Below are 23,180 nucleotides of genomic sequence, written 5' to 3'. Positions count from 1 at the left end.
AAATTAGGAGCTTAAAAATATACTGTTCAGTAATGGTTTTAGTTGGTGGTTAAACTAATTAATTGAAATCTAAATATATCTTAAAAATAAATAGAATGATCGATTTGGACTTCGGACTTTAGTCTAAAAGATCCTTATTGGAGCATGTATAACAGGATTACGTTATTTTACCAATGGTAACATTGCAAACAGGTGACGCATTTATCAATTTCGTTTTATGTCAAAAAGTACCTACAGACAAAGAGTGACTATTATTTTTATTTTTCGTACTAATTGTGTAAATTTTCGTGCAAAATGTCTTCAAGGAAAAAGGTTCTTTTAAAAGTTATCATCCTGGGCGACAGTGGCGTTGGTAAAACTTCATTGATGAATCAGTTTGTCAATAAAAAATTTTCCAACCAGTACAAGGCAACAATAGGCGCTGATTTTCTCACGAAAGAGGTAATTGTCGACGACCGTATCGTCACAATGCAGATCTGGGACACAGCGGGGCAGGAGCGATTCCAATCACTAGGGGTTGCGTTTTATCGTGGGGCGGATTGTTGCGTCTTAGTTTTTGACGTAACTGCCCCCAACACGTTTAAGTCCTTGGAGAGTTGGAGAGACGAATTTTTGATACAAGCATCTCCACGCGATCCGGAAAACTTTCCATTCGTTATACTAGGTAATAAAGTTGATTTGGATAATCGTGCTGTATCTGCCAAACGAGCCCAGCAATGGTGTCAAAGTAAAAATGACATCCCTTATTTCGAAACAAGTGCCAAAGAAGCTGTGAATGTTGAGCTTGCGTTTCAAACAATAGCACGCAATGCGTTGGCGCAAGAAACAGAAGCAGAGCTGTACAATGAGTTCCCTGATCAAATCAAGCTGAATGCTAATGATAATGGTCGCAACAGGGACGGAGATAACTGTGCTTGCTAGGTTCCATACTACTTTTCAACATTAGCTATATACTAGTGTCTCCTTATTTTATATAAAATTTATTACATTAGAGTATAATTTTAATTTATAAGTAATAGTTACTCTGATATTTTATATGTAAAAAATGTATAGGTGTGATCAATCTTTCACTTTTATTTTGGCAATTTATATAAAATACATGTGCAGTTGTGTAATGTAGCATTATAAATTTAAAAACAAATTTGCTTTTGTCACATTTTCAAATTGATCATGACAGTTCTTATTGTTTTATTGAAGTACAACTGAATCCGTTTAGTATAATCTAAACAGTAAATATAATTAAAAATATAATTAATAAAATTATGCATCTGTAGTCATTATTAAAATGATAACCAAAATTAAATTAATTGTGATAATATTTTCCTAAAAATGGTAGTGACAGAGAATTAAAAATTGATTCATATTGATTTTGTTGTAAGTAATAATTTATAAAAAAAATTGTATATCAGATGAGAATAGATTAGTAAAAGATAAAGTTTATATTTGTAACATTGAATGGAGCAAAATAATAAACACACTTTACTGAAAATTATGTTGTAGGAACTATTTGTGTTAAAACTACTTCAAGTACATATAAAGATCTTTTGAATTCAAAATTGTGTTTACCGTTTTATTTTGTTTTATAGTTTTATGAAGTTATATCAAAAATATTTGATAAAGAACAGAATTATTATTGGATGGAAGTTAGGTATGTTTTAAAAATTTCTTAGTATATCATCATTAAAAATAACAGTTTCACTATAAATCAATATACACAGTACTAAAATAATACTTATACTGAAGTATACAAAATTAACCAGATTTGCTTAAAATACATTTTGAATACAGTTTTGATAATATTTTAAAGGTTTGTTTTATGCTAAAGTGAAATGTAATAAACATTTGTTATTTTATCTATGTTTTTATAATAATCTGTCATTATGATTGTAACTGACACTCTGTAGTCCTTATTATTGGATTATTAAAAAGTAATGAATTTAAATTAGTGTTACTATAAACCATGTTACATTTTCAAGCATTTAAAGATAAAAAATTGCTATCAAAATTTAAAATGAAATTTCGAATGAAATTCTTTTTCATTTAATATATGTAACTGTTTTGTTTTAAGTTAGTAAATGAACAAAGTTAACAGTTGTTTTTTTATAACACAATCATTAAATATTTCTGTATATATTTGAATTTTATATTGATAGATATAAGTAGTTAATGGTAAATAATATCATGTTTACAAATAATAAGTTACTCAGCATTTTGTAATACACTTATTATTTTAATAAAATTGCTATATATCATAGTAAATATTGTTACTGGAATGGTTATCTTTATCATAAAGTTATAGTAAGGACATGCATATAATACAGCACCAGTCGTCCATGCAAAACTAATCATTTAGTCATAAGATAATGTGTGTTGATAAAATATTACTCTTAATACTTTGAATCATTACAATAGCTTCAACTAGCTTCCTGCATATGGGAGCTATGATTGTGTTTCTTACCTTAAGGTAGTTATATCATTATGTATCTTTATGCTCACAAGTAACTGATATGCAGCTTTGGCCGAGCTTATGGACTATAATAATGAATGTTCTAGATCTGCTTTAAGAGTTTGCAGTCATGGCCTATCATTGAAATAAAATATGCCATTTAAATATTAAGTTGGAAGACATGGGCATGTCACAGACCTTGCCTTCTTGTATACATGCAATTGGATTTCGAATGATTGTATTAATCCCCCTGCTACTTGTTTTTTGGGGATCTTATTGGATTTTAATAAACAATAACTTAAATGATAAGATATAGTTTAAAGGTAAAGAAATACGACATACGCTGTAATTGGTTGCTTTTAATTTTATATAAATAAATAAAAATCCACATCATATTCTTGTTTCATTCTCCTATCTATACAGAATAAAATTATTTATTAATTTGTTAAAAAATGTAAATTCGAAGCAGCGGTTATTTGAATTATAACATATGGGTCTGAATCGAAAATAGCAGGTATACTTAGATCCAAGAATGTCCAATTTATTTAAAATGCATTATGTTTTACGTAGTACTATACGTAAAACACATGAATATGTCATATAGTCCTCAGATGTCATGTAGGTAGTAACTATAATAGTAACCTATACTCTATTCCAACCATAAGAGAAGAAAAGCCAAATTAACAACATTTGATAGCAAATTAATGCGATATCATTATTCGAGAGCTTGATTAATCTATGATATTCACTAAGGATTTGCGAAAAATGGCATTTTGAACGTCAACAACACTGTTATCAGAAGAAGTTAAGTGTAATAGTGTTATATTATAAATAAATATATATTAATCATAAACTCTTAGTAGGGCACAATATAGCAGAGTTATTAGCAAATCGCATGAAATACGTAACTCTAAGGTTTGATTATCTTTATTCCTACATCAACTGGAATAGGCTATAGATGTCACCAATCTTTAATTTACCAATATAAAGCAGTGTGCCCAATTATGTTAAGAATTATTTCTTCGGATTGGCTTTATATTTTATATTAAACTAGCGAAACGCCCAGACTTCGCACGGATGCAATGCTGATACTAACTATACCACAGAATGTCTTACAACGTTCACAGTTTTTCAGTCATTATACAACACAAACTCCTATGTCCCTGCGTTTTACTAAATTGGATACGGATTAATGCTGTATTGCTTAAAATCGCTTCGAAAATAAGCCATTATTTTTCGTAAAAATTAAAGGAAAAAAAAGTTTATGTGGGTTATTCCTGAGGGATAGACAAATACCTGAAATACCATCGATGTCTTTTTTGAAGACCTTTATAAGGTGTACAATACTGTAGAGCATTATTTTGATCTATCTCGTAAGGTTCAGCCAGCATTTGCAACGTAAGCGAAAAAAATGTGTTTATTTAAGACATTACTTTAGAAATCTCTAAAATTATTAGTGTTTTTCTAATATATTGTGCATGTTTTAAATATATAAAAGTTTCTCTTGATTCAATTTACCTATTAAAAACCGCATCAAAATCCGTTGTGTAATTTAAAGATCTAAGCATATACAGGGACAGACAGTAAGCGATTTTGTTTTATACTAAGGCCTTGTAAGCAATGCCGGATTTACTCATTTTACGACCTTAGGCTTTACGGAGTAATTTCCCTTATACAATTGTCAGTCACTGTAGTTTGTCTTTGTAATTTAGCAATTTTTTGGAATATGCACAATGATAATTTATATTTAGACGGATCCTATGTATAAGGGTTAAAGTGCAAAATCATAAAACTTCAATAGAAGCTCTCGAAGTGTCTATACCTATATGTCGATGAGTAACATCATTACTCTTGCTTTTCTGCGATCTGTGGGAGTGATTTCGTCAAAAGAAACGGAAGTGTGTAACAGGAAGTCAGGTAAGGGCGCTTTATTTCAATCGACCAATAAGCGCGTGCGAGTTGAGAGGATATAATATTAATGTTCCCTTTACCAACGTAAAATATCAGATGTTCCACATAATATGCAATAACTGGTAAAGTTCGCTGGATTTAGTTTAGTAAAGTAAAGAAGTCAAAATTTCACATCAGTCAGTTAATTTTTCATATGACGTTAAAACTTATTTTATAAGTATTTTTTTTTAAATGAACACTTTATTATGTTGTTTTTTTTAATTTTATTATTATTTTATTTATTTGTCGTTTTCATAACCAAACTCACCAGTCCCGACACTATCTATTATTTTCATTAAATATCGATGGCAAAATTGATTAAATTCTGACTTCTCCTGAACTTGGAATGATTTATTTGGAAGCCATATTAAATACACAAAATTTACTAATAACATAGGTAATAACACAGTAAAATATTAGGTAAATATATTTTTTCCAGATGAATATACTAAACTACCCGATCGACCGTAGAAGTAAGCAAAAACGTGGGATCTCCTCCCGTTCAAGTTACAAACTACCTTGTGGCTATTAGTAGGTAGCTTTATTAAGTTTTTAAGCGTGCCTGCATATATGTTGACAATGTGTTGACTGCAACATAAAACAGTGCTACCAATAAATATGTATTTTTGCTCGTTATTAATTGCAGTAAGAGGAAGCATTTAATATCAATAAATGGTAATTGTTAAATTGCTCATTTGGCCCATAAACATATATTGGAAATTGAAGGAAAGTCGATAAAATATTAAAAGAATCCTTTCTGCACTGGTTTCATCATAAGTCACAGGCTGAGGCCACATGATATCTGTTAATATATACATATTCCATGTACCCATTGCAACTTAGCATCAACAGTAAGGCCAAGAAATTCAGCTGATTCAACTGGAACCATGGATTCCACATTGATAAGTACATCAACATGTTGCACATTTGGTGTACTAAATTTTACACTTTTTGATTTTTTTTTATTATTTAGCCTAAGATTATTTACGCTAAGCCAGTGTACTATATCGGAGATAGCATTGTTTATATCGTCATACTATACCTGCTTTCTATTAATTTTCAAAACTAAAGAGGTATCATCAGCAAATAATACTAGATCATGTTTGTTCACAACTAGAAAGGGCAAGTCTTTTATGTATATGAGGAATAGAAAAGGTCCAAGAATTGAACCCCCATATCAACTGAGACCCCAGGAGACCTTTTTCCTTTATGATCAACCCTCTGAATTCTATTGTTACGATAAGAAGTCAGAAGGTCGAGCGCACATTCTTTAATTCCATAGTGATAAAGTTTCCTGACCAGAGTTTCATGTTGAACACAATCAAGGCTCATTTGGATAAGTCGCAGAAATTTTCTAAGGCATCCTGTTACCTCTCTCAGGCTTCATAGATTTTCCTTATAAGCTCGATACCTGTGTCAGTTGTCGAGCGACCCCTCGTAAATCCAAATTGTTTTCTATGCAGCAGATTATGTCTGTTGAAGTATGCTAATAATTGATTTAGAATATTTTTTTCAAATATTTTGCTGAGGGTAGGTAGTATTGAGGTTGGCCTATAGTTGTTGGGGTCTGAAAAACTATCCGATTTAAATATGGAATGGAATAAGTTTACTATGTTTCATCAGGTTAGGAATTATACCACGTTGAACACAACTATTAAATATTATTGCAAGATAAGGCGCAATCCCATCGATAATTGAATTTATCACCTTTACAGAAATACCCCACAGATCAGCTGTTTTCTTAATGTCTATTGATTTAAATGTACATATGATGTCATTGGTTTATTGGGATAAAATTAAAGTTTGATTTGCATTCTCTTACATTTTCTTTGATCAATGACACGATAACAGCTAGAGAAGAAATAAGTTACTTAGTTGTAAAAACTGATATGCCAACAATTTTTTTTTCAAAAACTAAAACAACTTCCGTTTCACTACGACTTACGACTTTATTATTATAATTCAAGGTCATTTCGGAGTTGCGCCTGCCGACTCTATCAGTTTCACAATTAATAATTTTACAAGTCATTTTTATCTTGTCATATGCATTCTTAATTTTATTTTTTAGTTAAAGATTTTGCCTAAAAGCATACTTTTCTAAATAATCTTGAATATTTACCTTACATAATTGGCAAAAGTGGCACTATAATTGTACTTCCTTTCATTATAAAGCTCATATATTCGTTTCCTACTTTTATGAATTCCAATAGTCGCCCATTCATTGAATTTTAAAAAGTTTTGTGTTTTAACTGTTTTAGAATTGAATATGGCATTGAACTTGTTTCTAATTAATTTATATAGATTGTTATACAAAACATTAGGACTATCACTAAAAGACAGGTGTGGGAAATTGGCCATAACGTTACTTCTAAATTTCTCAATACTACCTGTGGTCAAAGGTACAAACATTATCTTTTCAGAATTGCTCATTTTTTTTACATGGATAATAATGATTGTTGTCCACAATTATCTGAACTTAATATGTTAATAATAATTTTGTTTTGTGGAATATAGGTTGCAAATATGTTATCTATATAAGTTGTTGTGAAATCTGTTATTCTAGTTGGTTCTTAGAAAAAATTTACCAGATTATATAAACTTAACAAAGCTCTGAATCTAATACTTATGGTTGAATTATGCAGTCAATTTATATTAAAATCTTCACAAACAATAATTTATTTATTAGTTCCAGATAATTTCGATAAAACATTTTCCAATACATTTTCACACAATTCATATAATCCACTGGGGAGTCTGTATATATAACAAGGACACGCTCAAGCTCTGCACAGGCTTTTTCTATAGTTTGCTCAACAGAAAGGCTCTCTCTCTTGAGATTGGCTGTTATGGCCCAAAGCGGTCAGGACGATTTCACCATCATCATCGTGTATTAAATACTTCCGAACTAATACCAAATCATTTTATCTTTCGTTTTCCCGTTTAGGGGATGAATATCCAAAAATACTGACAACGCCATACTTTAATAATGTCAATCTTTTATATGGATTTTAATACCCAATTACTTCATTTGAGGGATGATTTTATTAAAATTGTGGTTACATCACAAATGTTAGCTGAAGTTAGACGGTCATTTAATTAGCAAATTAACATGTGTTTAAAAATTGCGGTTCATCACTTCAAACATCATCTGTAGGTAGACCCAAACCAAGGTTAATGCATTCGGTTATGTTTCGATTTTTCTACTACTGATTTCATACTTTGAGTGACTAGAGTGAATTTGTTTAAATATCGGTAAAAATGTCATCGAAAAAAAACAGGTTTCTATTTAAAAAAGTGCAGACTTTGACTTAGCTTCAGAGCCTCCACCGAAGAAGAAATAGTGGCCCAATATGACGGCCTTATCGAGTACTGAAACTTTTATGTTAAACACTTTTGGATATGATCAGTAGTTTTCGTGTCATTGCTCTATAAAAAAATATTTGCGTCAATCTTTATCTATATATTATATAATTGAAAAATAAAACTTTTGTGTGTGTTGTAATGCTAAGTTTTTCCTTTCTTCTCGTCTAACTTAATCTGTTTTCACATGCCTTTATTGAAATATCACAGTTTGCTATATTATCTGAAGTATTATTTTTCATCCATGTTTTTTTCATCTATCATCTAACATCACTCTTTAATGTAGTATTAAATTTAATGTGAATGTACTTATTATAACACAAAAATACTTAAATTATGTTGAAAACCGTATCAATAAAAAAAGGTTTTAAAGAAAGTATTTGCTGAAGCAAAATAAATAGACAAAATACTGTAACCAGATGTTAAAATCTGTCCGTCCATCTCTATCATTGAATTGTGATTCCATAAACACGATCAAATTAAATGTACCACCATAACAATTTCTCATTCATTAACGTACTACATCATACGTAATTTGTCCGAAGTATGGAGGTACGTCTTCACTTCAGCGTGCGCATGCGAAGCGGGGAGGGGACGAAGCTACAGCATTTCAGCCGGCTAGCTAGTCGGTCGTTTAGTCTCGCTTGTGACATGAAAGGGCGCGATTCTTCACACGCATCACGGTGCTCCGAGAAATGCATCACCATGAACAGCCGCCTGGGATTGCATGTAATGGTAAGTGCTTTACGTTATATTTTCTAAGAAAACACAAGTGGACCATACAAAAACATTTTAGACCATACAAAAGTATTTTTTTATATACCTAAATCAGTACCGTTACACTATGGTCTTTAATAAAAATCATCGTGGTTGAAATTCAATATACATAACATTTTTTTAAAGAAAATGAATGTATATACATATATCCCCTAGTATCGAAACTGAAAAAACGTAAACCTCATTTCCTTAAATACGTTTATAACCATATACTTGTATGGTAGTACTATTAAATGTAATAACGGTAATATATAATAAATGTAATTGAGAATACTCTATTAAGAAGCTAATAATTATTTTCAAAATGAATATAAAAATGTTATAGCTGTACGTGTAATTTTTCAACTAATAAGTTTCATGAATTTGATTTTATGAAAATAATAATTTAATAATTGTAATTTCAATCTCATTTGCGAAGATGTTTATTTTCATTTATGATAAGTTTTGTACTTCTTCAATAAACGATGATACTCCTCTCAAATTCCATGTGTCCTCATTGACCTTGCGCTACATGCAAAGGGACAATTAGCGAAGAGTTATTCCAATAGCAAACAATAAACCCTTTAATATTTAATGCTATCTATAGTTAGTGAGTTCATTTGAAGTGAATATGTAAATTGAAATATAATAAATCAATTGTCTATGGATATTTACACCACAATCATTCTTTACCTGTCTAGTTTATTTTTCGAGATATGAAAGAATGTAACATTACTTTTTTAATAAAAAATGATAAAGACTTTCTTTTCCACCTGTGGTTCCAATTCCGACTACAATTACCAATTCATATTGATTATTTTTTTCTCTATATTGTTAAAAATAAGATATGCTATGTATTATCTGTTATAATATTCAAATTCAAAATTTTCCATTTCTTCATATATATATATATCTATTACATATTCTACATATATAATCATAAATTTTAGCTTTGATGAAGAATAAATAATTAATAATTTATTTATTGATTTTATTTATATTTCATAGCTACAGAAACTCGGTTTTTGATGTTCTCGTCTTCTGTACTATCTATTCAATAGTTATAGAGGCTATGACACAAACCTTAAAATTTTATTATTATGAAAACATAGAATAAATATTGGTATTTATTATTGTTTTTCTATATATATTTAAGGCAACGGTAGTATATAATTATATTAATCGAAGGCGATGTATAATTTTGAGCATGATTATTTTTTTTGGATAATTTTAAGTACTTGTTACAGTGAAACATGACATTTCTATATTTCCTAGATTAGATTCTCGTTGATTAATAAATAAATCTATATAATTGCAATTTTAACATAACATTTTAATTTAACAAAAATAAAAACTATAACGTAAGAAGAAAGTTTAACAGACGATAAGAAAACCCATAGGACATGTTGATGCCGTAGCCTTATAGCGTGCTGTACCTAATTAGGACAGGAGCAAATCAAACAAAGGTTTCGCTTAACTGATGCCGTCTTTGTATCAATGAAATTAATTGAAAGGCATGTCCTATACTTATCGGACTCATTAGATTAATTGAAAATTGTACAGCACTTAAAAGATAAGCTTTCATATTAAGCGTCATGGCTTAATAGGTCGAATACATAAAATACGAATATCCCTGATTTAAATTCGAACACTGAATTTTCACGTGCTCGAGTTGTTTGTCCAATTAATCTTGTGCTCCACGGCGAAGGGACTCTTCTTGTGGAAATCAACAAGTAGGTATAGGATACAATTTCTTCCACAGGAGTATCCACAATTTTACTTAATTTTAATTAACAGTTTATATGATGTTACAGTTGATTTAATAAATATGTACGTTGTATACCTCAATTTAAGCAAATTATATTTAACATAGAGGTTGGATTCATCGAATATGTCCGATAAAAAATACTCTTAGTAAAAGTATTTCTTACCTAAAACAAAAAAAGGTTGTGCTCGTAGTAATCAGCGCATTATTTATTTCCTTTAAAAAATCATTTATTATAAAAATGCTTATCATCTAATTTATTTTTTACCTCGATTGCCTGCGATTACAGAATTACCTACATATAATTCATTAATTAATTACTTTGGATTTGGTTAATCATTGTAACTAACATTGATGTCATGGATGCTTTTACGAATCAAAAAATGTAGGGCATATAACGATAATTTATCATATTCTTGCCATCAGATTATTTTTATCAACGAACATTAAAACAATAAAACAATTCGTAGATCACTTAGTTGTTGAATTAACAGAAAATACCGGCGCAATAAATCCATAATCTTTGCCCTGAATTTATAATACCAATAATACCGTGTTCCTTTTAATCGACAGTTCCAATGTTACACTGTATGTTATTGATTCGATTGATATTTTATTCTGTCTCGTAAATGATACAAGTTTTTGTTAAGGTTCAAATCGACGACGATGATTCAATTAACGATGCTTCATTTGGCTTGTACACTTTATTTAAAACTTTCACGACGTAATATCATGATAATCACTTATGGCTACACCCGAAAATGTTGTTTAGGGGGTTGTTAGTTAAACAATGTTGCGTCTTCTTCTTACGAATTTAAACTCAGGCCAGAAAGAGAGAAGTTCAGTTTATAGCTAAATACCTCCTAAACAATGTTTTAAGTTAGGCAGAAAGTGTTAGTGTCGTTTAAAATAAACGGAACTATATGTAATATATATATTATATATTACAATATAAATAATATATTTTTTTAAGATAAAAGACCGTAAATCGAATCTAAATTTTCCATCGAGAAAATTTATGACGTGTTCATCTTCTCTGACTTAAAAATCAATGTTACTCTCCGACATCAAAAAACCTTTTTTATTATAGCTTAATGAAACATTATTCGTAGATAATTTTTGGGACTCCATTTTAACAGCCTCTCAAAATTTCGATTTGCATAATTGCAAATTATTTACTTCTATGTACAGCAAACGAGCAAGTACATATGTCAAGATGGAATCAGATCGATCATAAATTAAGGGGTTGAGGCATCATTTAAAATGTCGTTGGCCTAATCAGAGTTTTAACAATGTGTGCGTTCCGATTTTTAAATTGTGTGATTGTTAACCATATTGCATCATTCCACGCTCTCACTACGAGGATGGGTAGCTTGTATAGAAAGTGATAGTATAAATTTAATCTAGGGCTGCCGGCACCAAATAATTTAGGGTAAGGATTCGGAAAATCCATCGCGCATGTTTTTAAATAGAGGGTAATTTTATTTAATGATGATAGAGTAACATTTTGTAAGTCACTGTTCCGCGCCGAGGCGTGTTAATGGGGACTTTATTCAAATGTACGAAACATACTAAGAGTTTTAAGATTAACTTTTATTCTAATAAGATTAGATTAGAACGAAGTTACGAAAAATTGAGTACGCATTCGATACAAAATTTTTCACATCCCTATCAACATGATTCATAGGTGGTATAAGCGGAAATTCAGGGAAAATGAATTTTGTTTAAAATAATGTGTTCCTAAAATAAACATTGAAAGGATAAAGTCCTTAAACATCCTTAATGTTTCCACTTTAGTTTGGCGGATACACACTTGACCGAACTTCAATAAATTATATACAAAAAAGTATACTCAATAACCTTGCCCGGGCTTGAACCCGCAATCTTCGGTTATGAGTGACGTTTTGCTACTGGGCTATTTCGGCTTTAAACGTTAACAAAAAATTAAACTACATTTAGATTGTTGAGATGATTTATAATGAAATTTCCCTGTTATATATTAGTTAGTTCTACGCAGCATATTTGACGTAGACTAGTCTAGATCAAACGCAACGATAGAATGCCGCGAATGACTGACATGCTACAAATAAAATAGGCGCCAAATAGCTACCGTCTATTTTAATTAAAGTATTTTAAAAGCATAGTTCACGCTACAGAGGCACACGTAGTACTGTTCCATAAAATACTGAACTTAGACTTAATGTATAAAAATGACCTACCTAAAGTAAAAAAATATAGATTATACAATTATTGAAAAATAAAAATGTAATGAGAGCAAGAAATTAACAGTTTTATCGTGGAATATTTACGATACATTTAATAATACAACATACATTTGTGACGATATCAGTAATTGTATTACTATCACTTTAAGTATTATAGTTTTTCAACTAATAATAATTACACTATTCAGTCCTTCAGCATAGACTCTACTCATAAGTACATAGGCTTTGGGCGTGCTGTTAAATAATAATTAATATTTAATTATAGACAATAGATAGTAATCATAGACAATGACATTCAGACATGGACAATTTGACTACTTTTTGCATATTGATATATTTGTAACAGTAACGAATTAAAATCTTATAAAAATAATGTTTTAAATATACTGAATTATCTAAATTTAGTACACTGATTTTACTAAATTTTTATTTTATCACTTTCAACGAAAAAACTACAAAATGATCCTTGACCGTATTCATTGGATACATTAAACATTCAGCCAACAAATCGTAGTTTTACTTTAATTATTATTTATATCATTTATATTTACTTTAATATTATTATTACTGTAGGCCGGGACGCCACGCTTTGCTAACAATTTTTAAAGTTCATATTTGCTTTAGGTTCGTGAACAAATAATTGGACTAAACTGGGAATTGGACTAAATATATGAATATATGAACGAACCTTCAAAGCTATACACAATGTGTATATTTTTTTCCAATGAGCCCGATACCAAGTATTCAATAGATAGCGCAATTAATTAAACCATATTAAAAGAACGATTTCATTTGCAATACAATTGACGTTCTTATACATATGTTTAAAACAATCATAATATTAAAACATGACGTAATATTTTCTACTGAATAGTTTATAAGATGTAATCAGGTTGAGATCATATTTGTAATGACATCAGGATTATTTGAAAAACTTCGTATAGTTAACGTTTAATGTGAAGAGGAAAATGTCGATGGATAAAGACAACTTATGTATATAGAAACGACTTGATTAGATTAGATATATCAGCTATATCAAATCACTTTTCCTGTAATTGTATATGCCACATATAATAATATACAAAAATGCAAGTTTTTATAATGCATTGTTCTGATAGAGTATCAACTTAATAAGAAATCTGTTAAATATTGCCTTTATACAAAAATGTATGTCAGTAAGCACTTAATATGACGGACTTATTTATTGATTTTGTTTTATATAATTTCTACGTGAGTCACAGAGCATTACTGACATTTTGACAAATTTACTTTTTAAAATGACAGATGATACGGCTCACATATTAGAGCAATGAGTGAATATCTCATTAATTTAATTTAACAATGTAATTGAAATATAAATTCAAGCCGCCTACGCTTTTCATATCGCAAAAATGTCTTAAACTCGTTTTGACGCATGCGTGAAACATATTGATTGGTCCGTAGCGAATCCCGCTCCTTTGACTGACTTTGAAAATATTCTCTCTGACTTATCTATTATTCTACGTATATACAAAATTGAAAATGACAGAGCCAGTTACATTGACTTTAAAAATTTAGCATAAATTTCGATCTAGTTGTTATCTTCTACTGAAAATGTTTTATTACGTTACAAATAAATATAGAGCGATTACAAATGAATATTGCTTTTTTTAGTGAGTATCACTATGACGTCATCAATTATATTTGTTAATATAACTGAAGTAGACAATTAGAATATGGTTGAGTAGTGTTGATACAATATTGAATGTTTCGTTTACAATATTGAATTGTTAATTAGTATACTCGTCTTAATTATAAATAATGATAAGTGTTTAAATTAATAATTTACTTTGAATCAAGCATTTAGGAATTCAGCGGGCGTTTAAGAGCTGTGTTATATGAGGTCCTGTGACGTAGCAATCTCAGAATAAACGATGGTCGATTCTAATTATACCTACAATATACTATCGTGATACTGTCTGCAGCTTCATTTTAAAGCTTATCTGTGTTGTAATTGCAGAGTATGAAAAGAGTGTTTATACTTCTTCAGCTTCACTAGTGGTAGCATTAAACGTTCCTTGAATATTGATAATGGACGTGTCATAAAAATAATTAGTATAATAAAAGTCAAAATATCTTATATGTATTGGTTTTTTGGGAGCCGTTAATACAATATAGTCTTCTGATTACGAGTTCAAACGGGCTAACAACACTAAATTCTCATGTTATTAAATTGCGTTTATGGTAATGATTCATCTCGGGCGATCGATATGTATCCCATTGAAGTTGGAGTGGAATAAGCTCCAAACTTTACAGGAGAGGAGACTTTGAACTTGTTTTTATACTTGTAATACACTACATATTCGAAAAAACGTCTAAACGTAACCACGTTTATGTAAATTTAGAAAAAAATTTCTCTATTTTTAGAGTATGTCACGTGTAGACGGCAAAATGGAGAGAGTTAGATGGTCAAAGTTTAAGTTTAAAATACATGTTAATTTAGTGTTACATATAAATAAAATGAGAATTCTATTCTATTATATATATATTTAAATATAAAGTAATAAAGAAGTAAACAAAATTGAATTGACATGAAGAGAATATTTAATAAAAATATAATTAATAGTAATCTAAAGTGCGTTTGTTTGTAAAGTAGAGTTCAATATAAACTAAGTTGATCAAAATAGTTTTTTAAATAAAGTCCTAAGCTGGGCTTAAAAAGACTTTTATTATAGAAAAAGCGTCAGTTGCTATTTTACGGTTGTGGATGTTCATGGCTTAAAATTACTTCCTATACATTCAAGTTTACTAAATTTTTTTTCTCTATAAAGAGTGCCAGATAAACGTATAAGTTTAGCATTTTTAAAAAGCAGTAATCTCGCTTGGTTTTGTATTCTCGATCTCTAGCTAAGCTCGATTTATTGCATTATCTTTTAAGTGCAGTAAAAACGTCTAATATTTCTACCAGTTTAAGAACTTAGATGTAAAGTCATTTCAAGGACAAAAAGGACATTTTCTGGCGACGATACGTCTACTAGTTTTATTTACTACGTCACAAAAAGGGTCGTTCGCCCTTACTCGAGAAACATTATTAGTAACCAAGTTTTCTTCGTATCTTTATTAAAATAATAAATTGGATTAGAGTTTTGATACCAATATTCAAGATTAAATGTACGCTATTATATTTGCCATTTTAATTTTTCGTTACTTTCTTATTTTAATTGAATGAAAAACTATATAAGTTAAAGTTTACTTAGTAGTAGGGTTTGTACTGGAACACCAACAATACATGGTTTTGTTGTGCTTTGGTAAAGTAAGTGAGTCAGGATAATTACAGGCTTGGACATAACATTTTATTTCCCAAGGTTTGTGGCGCATTGACGTTGTAACGGATGGTTGATTATTTTTTCAGTGCCAATGATTATGGGCGGTGGTGACCACTTACAATTAGGTTGTAAAAAAAGGTTATCTCTATATTCAATATTTTTTATATTCCTATTTCGGTTCGGTTCTATTGATCTCAATAAGTGCCAACCACTGAATACCAATTCAAACGAACAATATTTTTTTGACACGTGTATACAACTATACATATAATATGTATGATTTTATATCATGCTTGGAATTCAATTTGATCCCTTTGTCAGTGTTTCAAAATTTAATTTCCATAATAATGTACAGTACATAAGAATAAAATTTTGCATCGGCTAACATCCAGACGATATATATTATAGGGTTGCACTTACCAAAAAATAAATAAAAATAAAAAGAATCATTCTGATAAAGACGATGAAAAGAACCGCTACATATAACCTATTCAGCTGCTCTGTATGATTTCATAAAACCGAAATCGTAGTTGTATTTAACGTACTTATTTGTTTTCCCACTCTTACTGCTCATAAAAGTCGCTGTCCTTAGATTTGCCATTGACGCTTCTTCCTTTGTGATATAGGTAAAATTGCAAGTGTTTTAGGAAAAAAATACTTTTGGAAATCGATTTTGTAAAATACAGACGAATTGATAACCTCCTCCTTTTTGATGTCGGTTAAAAATACAATACGATTGTTTCTGATGTTTGTTGATTACATGTTTGAAGCTTTTACATGTAAAAGTATTTTTTTTAGATCATATTGCAAATCGAAATATAGTTATTATGCAAATTACTAAGTGTACGTATAATAATAAAATATTCCTCTGGCTGAATCAAGTTGTAATATTGCACAATAACCTCAAAGAAGAAGTTGCAGATATTGTATATTTATTGCTATGTTGCCAAATCGCCTAGTTGTTGATCTAAACATTCTTCAATTGTGTTTTAATTGCATTCTCAAATATAATTACGTTTGAAAATTAATCAGAACTTCAATGTGTTATTGCAAAATTAGTTATATTTTTTCTAAAATTTCAATCGTTTTCGTTTAAAACTGCTTAACCTTTAATGCTGCAGAGTTCACCAGCAGTCTACTCCCCAACCCATTATTATGAGGGCCCCGTTGCAGCTTAGAATCTATATCAGTATATCTTGCCCATATTCTATTGCATGCTCATTTAATATTATATCAGTTGTAACATATTTAACATTTTATTATAGGTAAATATTTTATTAATTTAGTTTTTTACTATTTAAAAGTAGATCATTGACATTAAACGTGAGTACTCTTTTTGAGAGGGCAATGTTCACATCGTCATATATTGATTTGCGTCATTTTGTGAAGAGGTGACATCACAAACAATTCTATCTTGTGAGCGTCATTCAAAATATAAATTAAGTCTTTATATAAACGAGTAAGAGAAATAGAACACGAATAGAACCTTGAGGTACCCTTTAAATTCGATTGCTCAGGTAAGAAATCAAATGATTGAGTTCATCATCTCTAATGCCATAGTGGTGTTGCTTTCTGATCAGTGTCTCATGTTGCACACATTCTAAGGCCTTAGATAAGTGAAAAAATATCTCTTAGATATACTGTGACTCCTCGCAGGCATCTAAAATATTTTTCATGAGCTCGACCACCGATGCTGGTGTCGACCCCTTGTAAAGCCAAATTGTTATATAATTCAGAGTAAGCACTGATATAGTAAACAAAATAAGTTATATAATCGAATGTAATGAAAAGCAATTACTTTCAAATTATACAAACACTCGTCGGATATAATTAGTGAGGAATAAATTTCATCATTTTCATGATCATCATTTCAAGATACATAACAAAGTGGACAAAACATTCATACGTACCTATGTGTGTATATGATATACGTTACGTGCATACAAACAATAACATAACAAACGTTCATGCTCAAAAATAGACTGATTACACTTTCATAGCAAAAGTTTTACCTTAACGACCCTTATTACTTTATAATTTATTGTATCATATTCCCTATATTTGGACTCTAGCCATATCTACTCTGTTGGTATTTTTATTATCATTCCAACTAATTTTTTGGTCAAATTACAAATTTCACTACTAATATATTTTTTTATTTTATATCTTATGATGCGAAATGTACTGACGATGTGACGTTGTTGTATATGCATCAAATGAAACGAGTGCCAAGAACGTTCTTATCAATTGTAAGTGTTGTCTAAAAACCCTAATACTATTTTAATCTTATTATATATGGCTATTAAATAGGTACATCATTTAGATGTCTTTGAAATGTTACACGACATAAAGACTGATATGTTAATTAATTATAATGTACTTCATTTTGTATATAATTAATTAGAAATTTATATTCTACTTCCCTATAGGCTTTTTATTTTAAATTATATTTAATATAATTTAATTCAAGTATTGGTATATATATAATATAAATATGTATGTATGTATGTATGTATGTACAAACTTACTAGTTCATAACTTATTATATTAGGTGATAAACCCTATTCTTGTTTGAAGACACAAAGTCTATTAAACTGTAATGATAATATTTATGTAATAATTTAAATAACGAGATACAAATTTGGAGGTATTGTCGTTTTAATGAAAGCTAATTACAATTTTAACTATAGTGTTAAGTGCTACAAAGATTAAAACGTTTCATTAAGTTAAAACATTACGATATACTATATTTTTTGTAAATAAATTTATAAAAGAATTATAATAATTATCTAACTAGGTAGTGTTCAAATAAATTCGTAACTGTTCATGTAGTATTTTTGTAATTAATTCAACTGTCGAAACTTTTCAATACTTATTCCTTGTAACTCGACTATTTGTTGGTTGATAAGTCGATTTTACATTGTAGATTTTAGGGGTCAGGTGTCGAATCTCATCCATTGATCGGCGGGAGGCGGGCGGCTTCCCGCCCACGTGTTGGCTCGCGCTCGGAATAGCCAGTCCGCCCTGAGCCACTGATCGTCCCAGACATTTGTCGTATTTTCAAATACAACGCGAGTCAAATAAAAGTGCCTTTTAGTTAATTAAATTACATATTATATTTTAAGAAATTTTATTAATGTTATGCCTTGGTTGGTGTTTCATTTAAAATTTTAGCAGTTTTTATGAAATTACTTGCTCAAAAATCGTTGTGCTCAATTTGTTATAAGCAATATTAAAATAATTTTAGATAAAATATATCGTGAAGTGCTAATAGTACCTTATATTAAACTATGGTTGTGAAGTGCGGTTAGTGGTTAGGCAGATTTGATCGGCGTTCAATTTTTAAAGTGTCGTAGAGTTTTGGCTCGTTTAGAGGTTGTGTTCTTGGTTGAGGCGCCGGCGCTGTGGAGGGGTCGCAGCGTGACCGTATGAGCGATGCGATGCGCGACACACTAGCGTCATTGCTGCGTAGCTCAGTCCGTGCGCAGGCGCATACAGAAAACGCGGACAAATTACACAATGGAGCTATTACTCCTGTTTTGGTCTTCCCAAATGAAGGTTCATTTTTCTTTCCTAGATAAAATAAACTACTTAATTTAATTTTAGTATTTCTCACGGAGTTAAATTTGTCATTTTCTGATACCTATTCTATTATTGCTTGCCTAAAAATAGAATTAAAAGTAAAATAATGGAATAAGTTCTTTTTCTCATTACAATCAATTTATTAAAATCTCTATCTTACAAGAAATCCATACACTGAACTATGATACGAACTTTTTACAAAACTGAATACATCTAGACGTATTTTGTTATCTAAGCCAGTCTGTTGCCAGAATTTACTCAATTTTCTTTATGTACATCACAAAATATATTATTATATATTTTAATCGTTATTTTTTTTAATATTATATGATAAAGACTGACAAAATTTACGTGAATTTTCAATGTTCACCTTTATAATATATATGTACGAGTATAATTTCTAAAATATTATAGGTCATATCGAACTGAACTACTTTTTTAAATAGTTCTTTTTTATTCATACTAATCTGTAAATTATATTACTTTAGTTATATAAATAACAATAACTTTTAGGTTTTATACTGAAATATTGGATTCCATTATGATGAAAAAGCAAACGTGTGATTGTTTTTATTGATCTAATTTTTTCTTATATTAAAGGCATCTACAGTAAAAAAAACAACAATCTCAATAAAGTGTATTGTATTTTTTATAAAAATTATACTTTTATATAAAAAATATTTAAAATTGTAATTTTAATAATTTGTATTAAAAAAAGTTTATATTTTATAATGGTTTTATTACTTAATTGCATTTTGATCAATAATTTTATACCATTTAGCATTTCTTCAAGTGAAGATTTTTTTTTTATGTTACACAAGTATTTTTTCGAATTATAAGTTGTGTAATTATTAATAATTGGTTATAATAGTAATCAATATTTAATATTATGTAAATGCTTAGTGCCGGTTTGTAAGCTAGCGCTTACGTCGGTATCTCGAAACTAATGAGCTAATGTTTGTGTAAAATGTTTGTTTATTCTTTCACAAAGCCTTGGGTGGGTCATAAAAAAGTATTTTTTTACTTTATAAGAATTGTTTTATATTTTTCTGAAACACATTATACCGGTACCATTAGTAACCGGAAACATTTTTAAATTTAGAGTAATAAGTATAATTGTAGTAATACCTACTTTTTTATTTATTAAAATCGTTGACGACACTAGAAAATCCCTCAGCAATTTATCAAAAAAATTAGAACAATTAGAACAGCGATGATGTTATTTTGAGTATTTATTCGGTTTGAGTCAAGTGATACATTCCACAGTTAACGATTGTGTGATTTATTATATAAACTTTTCGTAGGTCGTACGTAGAGGGTATTATTCCGGTAACCGGCACGTGACGGTCGTGATGCGTCATTTGGTAAAACTGATACTGCACATGAAGAGACGAAACGTTACAATATATTGCTAACATTTACTATAGTTTCATGAGAGCTTAAAGTACGAATCAATAACGCACTTCGCTCGCAATGTTACTTTACATATACGATGTTTACTGAATTATTTTGAAAGCAATACCGTATTATTTGCATGAATGAATTTTACGCAATGGTTAGCATGAAATATATTAATACCATCGGCTAAGTGCCTACTAATATCAGAAGTAGGGCAACTGCGATCTTTAGATTTATGTTTTCGTTAACATTTACAAAATAAATGACAAAGTAGATACATAGAGTATTTTGTACAGATTGAGATCTCTTCTAATACTATAAACACGAAAGTATGTTTATTGGTTTGCCCTTCATTCACTCAGTGACGGAACCATGGATCAATGAATTTGTATGACTATACATAGACAGTGGTACCTACTCGTAGTCTATGAGGCAGAGGGTTAGGGGCTTTTTTTATCCCAGAAAATGGCTAGTAGTTGTTACTTTTAATCGTAGAGAGCTTAATCGGGCGTTATGATTTGATTATTATTTTATACATATACATATAATAATTTTAAATTATTTTATACACTTTTTTATATTAACGAATTTGAGCGTTATGGTGGGATACATTCCAATCCCTCTCCTAAAAAGGAGAGGCCTAGATGTCCCAGCCGTGGGAGTTGGGACTTACAGTCTGTTACATTGATCGAATTACGATAAAAAAGTTTTTGAAACCTATTACATATAAAAACGGTGACGTAAAATAAATAAAAGTTTCTTGAATTCGTTCTAAAAATATAGAGTGGTATACGTGATGAACACGTAGTAGACTATGCATGTACGTACGTATGTTTTGATAACGTCGCGTCCGGCGTGTTGAGTGACTTAGTGGTTACAGATGTGTCATCAAATTGAAACTTGACCGGTGTGGAAACAAATGTAGCTGATATCGATTCTCTTTTACCGCTATTTATTATGCAAATTTAACACATTTAGCCAAATTGAAATATTTGCTTAAGAAATATTGCTCTACATTACACACGTAAACACTAAAATATACATAAATTTGTACAGAAATTTATAAAGTTACATTTTATAAATTTCTTTTACATTTTTTAACGGATACTTAATACAATCCTACACTTTGTCATTATTTAATACAGAAACAAATAGGTTACCCGATAGTCAAAAGTAATTGTAACAAATCTAAACCATTGATAAACCTTAAATTTTACTGGAGAACAAAGCTTTTTGCTAGTCCGCATAGATAGGCAACCATGTTTTATACCGCCAAACAGCAAAATTTAGTTATATTCTGGTTTAAAGGGTGAGTCACCAGTGTAACATAAAATCATGTCATCTAAGGTGTTACGTCCTTTAAGCTTGAGATTAAATCAACTTGAAGTGGTACTGATAGACATTTGAGAAATTAATAAGATACAAAAGAAAAAAAAAGTTACAATCTGCAAAAGTCCCACTCTTGGGATATTCTCCCGTTTCCTTTTTTTTTTACATCATTATAAAATTATTTAAAAAATGTTTTTTTATCGTCGTATAAAAATGTATTATTTTTACATAATACGTTTATTAAAAATAATTTTTTGCGTTAAAACGAAAACTGTAGCTAAAAAAATAAGTATCTAAATAAAACCAAATGTATTTAATACATAAGGTTTTTCCAAATAATAAATGAGTGTCACATCTACTACAATTTAAATAACTTTGACGTCTTAAAGTAAAGGTGACCTGTTTAGCGACGCCAACAAAGCTGTTCGTAAATAAGATCTTGAAAAAAATAATTATAGACATCTAATTTAATTCGTTCTTCTTCAAAGAAATGCAGATACGAACAAGCTACAAGGCTGCATTTCTGAAACTTTTTACAATATATTTTCGCGCGGTTACACTTGCGATAAACGTTACTGCTACTCCCTCGTGGTTCGTAGCTGATATTATTCTCCTTAAAATAAAAAAATAAGCTATATATGGTAAAACTAAAACTAAATTATTTAAAATCGAAGAGGTATGTGTGGTATCGGAGATGGTATCGTCTAAACATACGACTACATCCTTCAGCTTTATAATACTAGTTTTAAAATTCAATATTTAAAAATAATTAATACAGTTGTTATTAGGTTCTTACTCTGCGAGGCCAATATTTAGAGTAACTACGATGTCATAGTCACCTCTACTACATAGTAATGCAATTTATGAGGAGCTCGATCACGAATCCGTAGGAGTCACGAGCTAGTCGCCGAAATTATAAGTACTATCAATAACAATTAGTCTTCAACGATATTGTATAATCGAGGTACCTTTTTTTATTCACCTCAATTAAGTACGAGTATCGAGTTTCTGGAGATACATACTCCTAAGATCATAGATTTTACAAATGTCATCCCGTGCACAGT

At 29.8% G+C, this 23,180-nt stretch overlaps 2 protein-coding genes across 3 annotated transcripts in view; both read left to right on the top strand.

Moving 5' to 3' along the window:
- The first annotated feature begins 161 nt into the window (after positions 1-161).
- LOC113392359 (ras-related protein Rab-7a) lies at positions 162-2,839 on the top strand. Its single transcript, XM_026628749.2, has one exon. It carries the CDS (start codon positions 295-297, stop codon positions 919-921), a length of 627 nt encoding a protein of 208 aa, XP_026484534.1. The 5' UTR covers positions 162-294; the 3' UTR covers positions 922-2,839.
- Positions 2,840-8,334: 5,495 nt separating this feature from the next.
- The window catches only part of LOC113392506 (b(0,+)-type amino acid transporter 1-like), a 28,959-nt gene continuing 14,113 nt past the window's right edge, over positions 8,335-23,180 (top strand). The window contains exon 1 of one of the 2 annotated variants that reach the window (XM_026628984.2): positions 8,335-8,491. In XM_026628984.2, coding sequence (XP_026484769.1) covers positions 8,452-8,491 — 40 coding nt within the window. In that variant the 5' untranslated portion in view covers positions 8,335-8,451. Of the gene's footprint in view, positions 8,492-18,824; positions 19,366-23,180 lie in introns of those variants that run through there. The other variant, XM_026628983.2, reaches the window with a different exon arrangement.

This window comes from Vanessa tameamea, chromosome 5 (assembly GCF_037043105.1).
Source record: "Vanessa tameamea isolate UH-Manoa-2023 chromosome 5, ilVanTame1 primary haplotype, whole genome shotgun sequence".
NCBI classification, from domain to species: Eukaryota; Metazoa; Arthropoda; class Insecta; order Lepidoptera; family Nymphalidae; genus Vanessa; species Vanessa tameamea.
The sequence above is the reverse complement of the archived record's forward strand: the minus strand, read 5'-3'. Positions and strand labels throughout refer to the sequence as shown.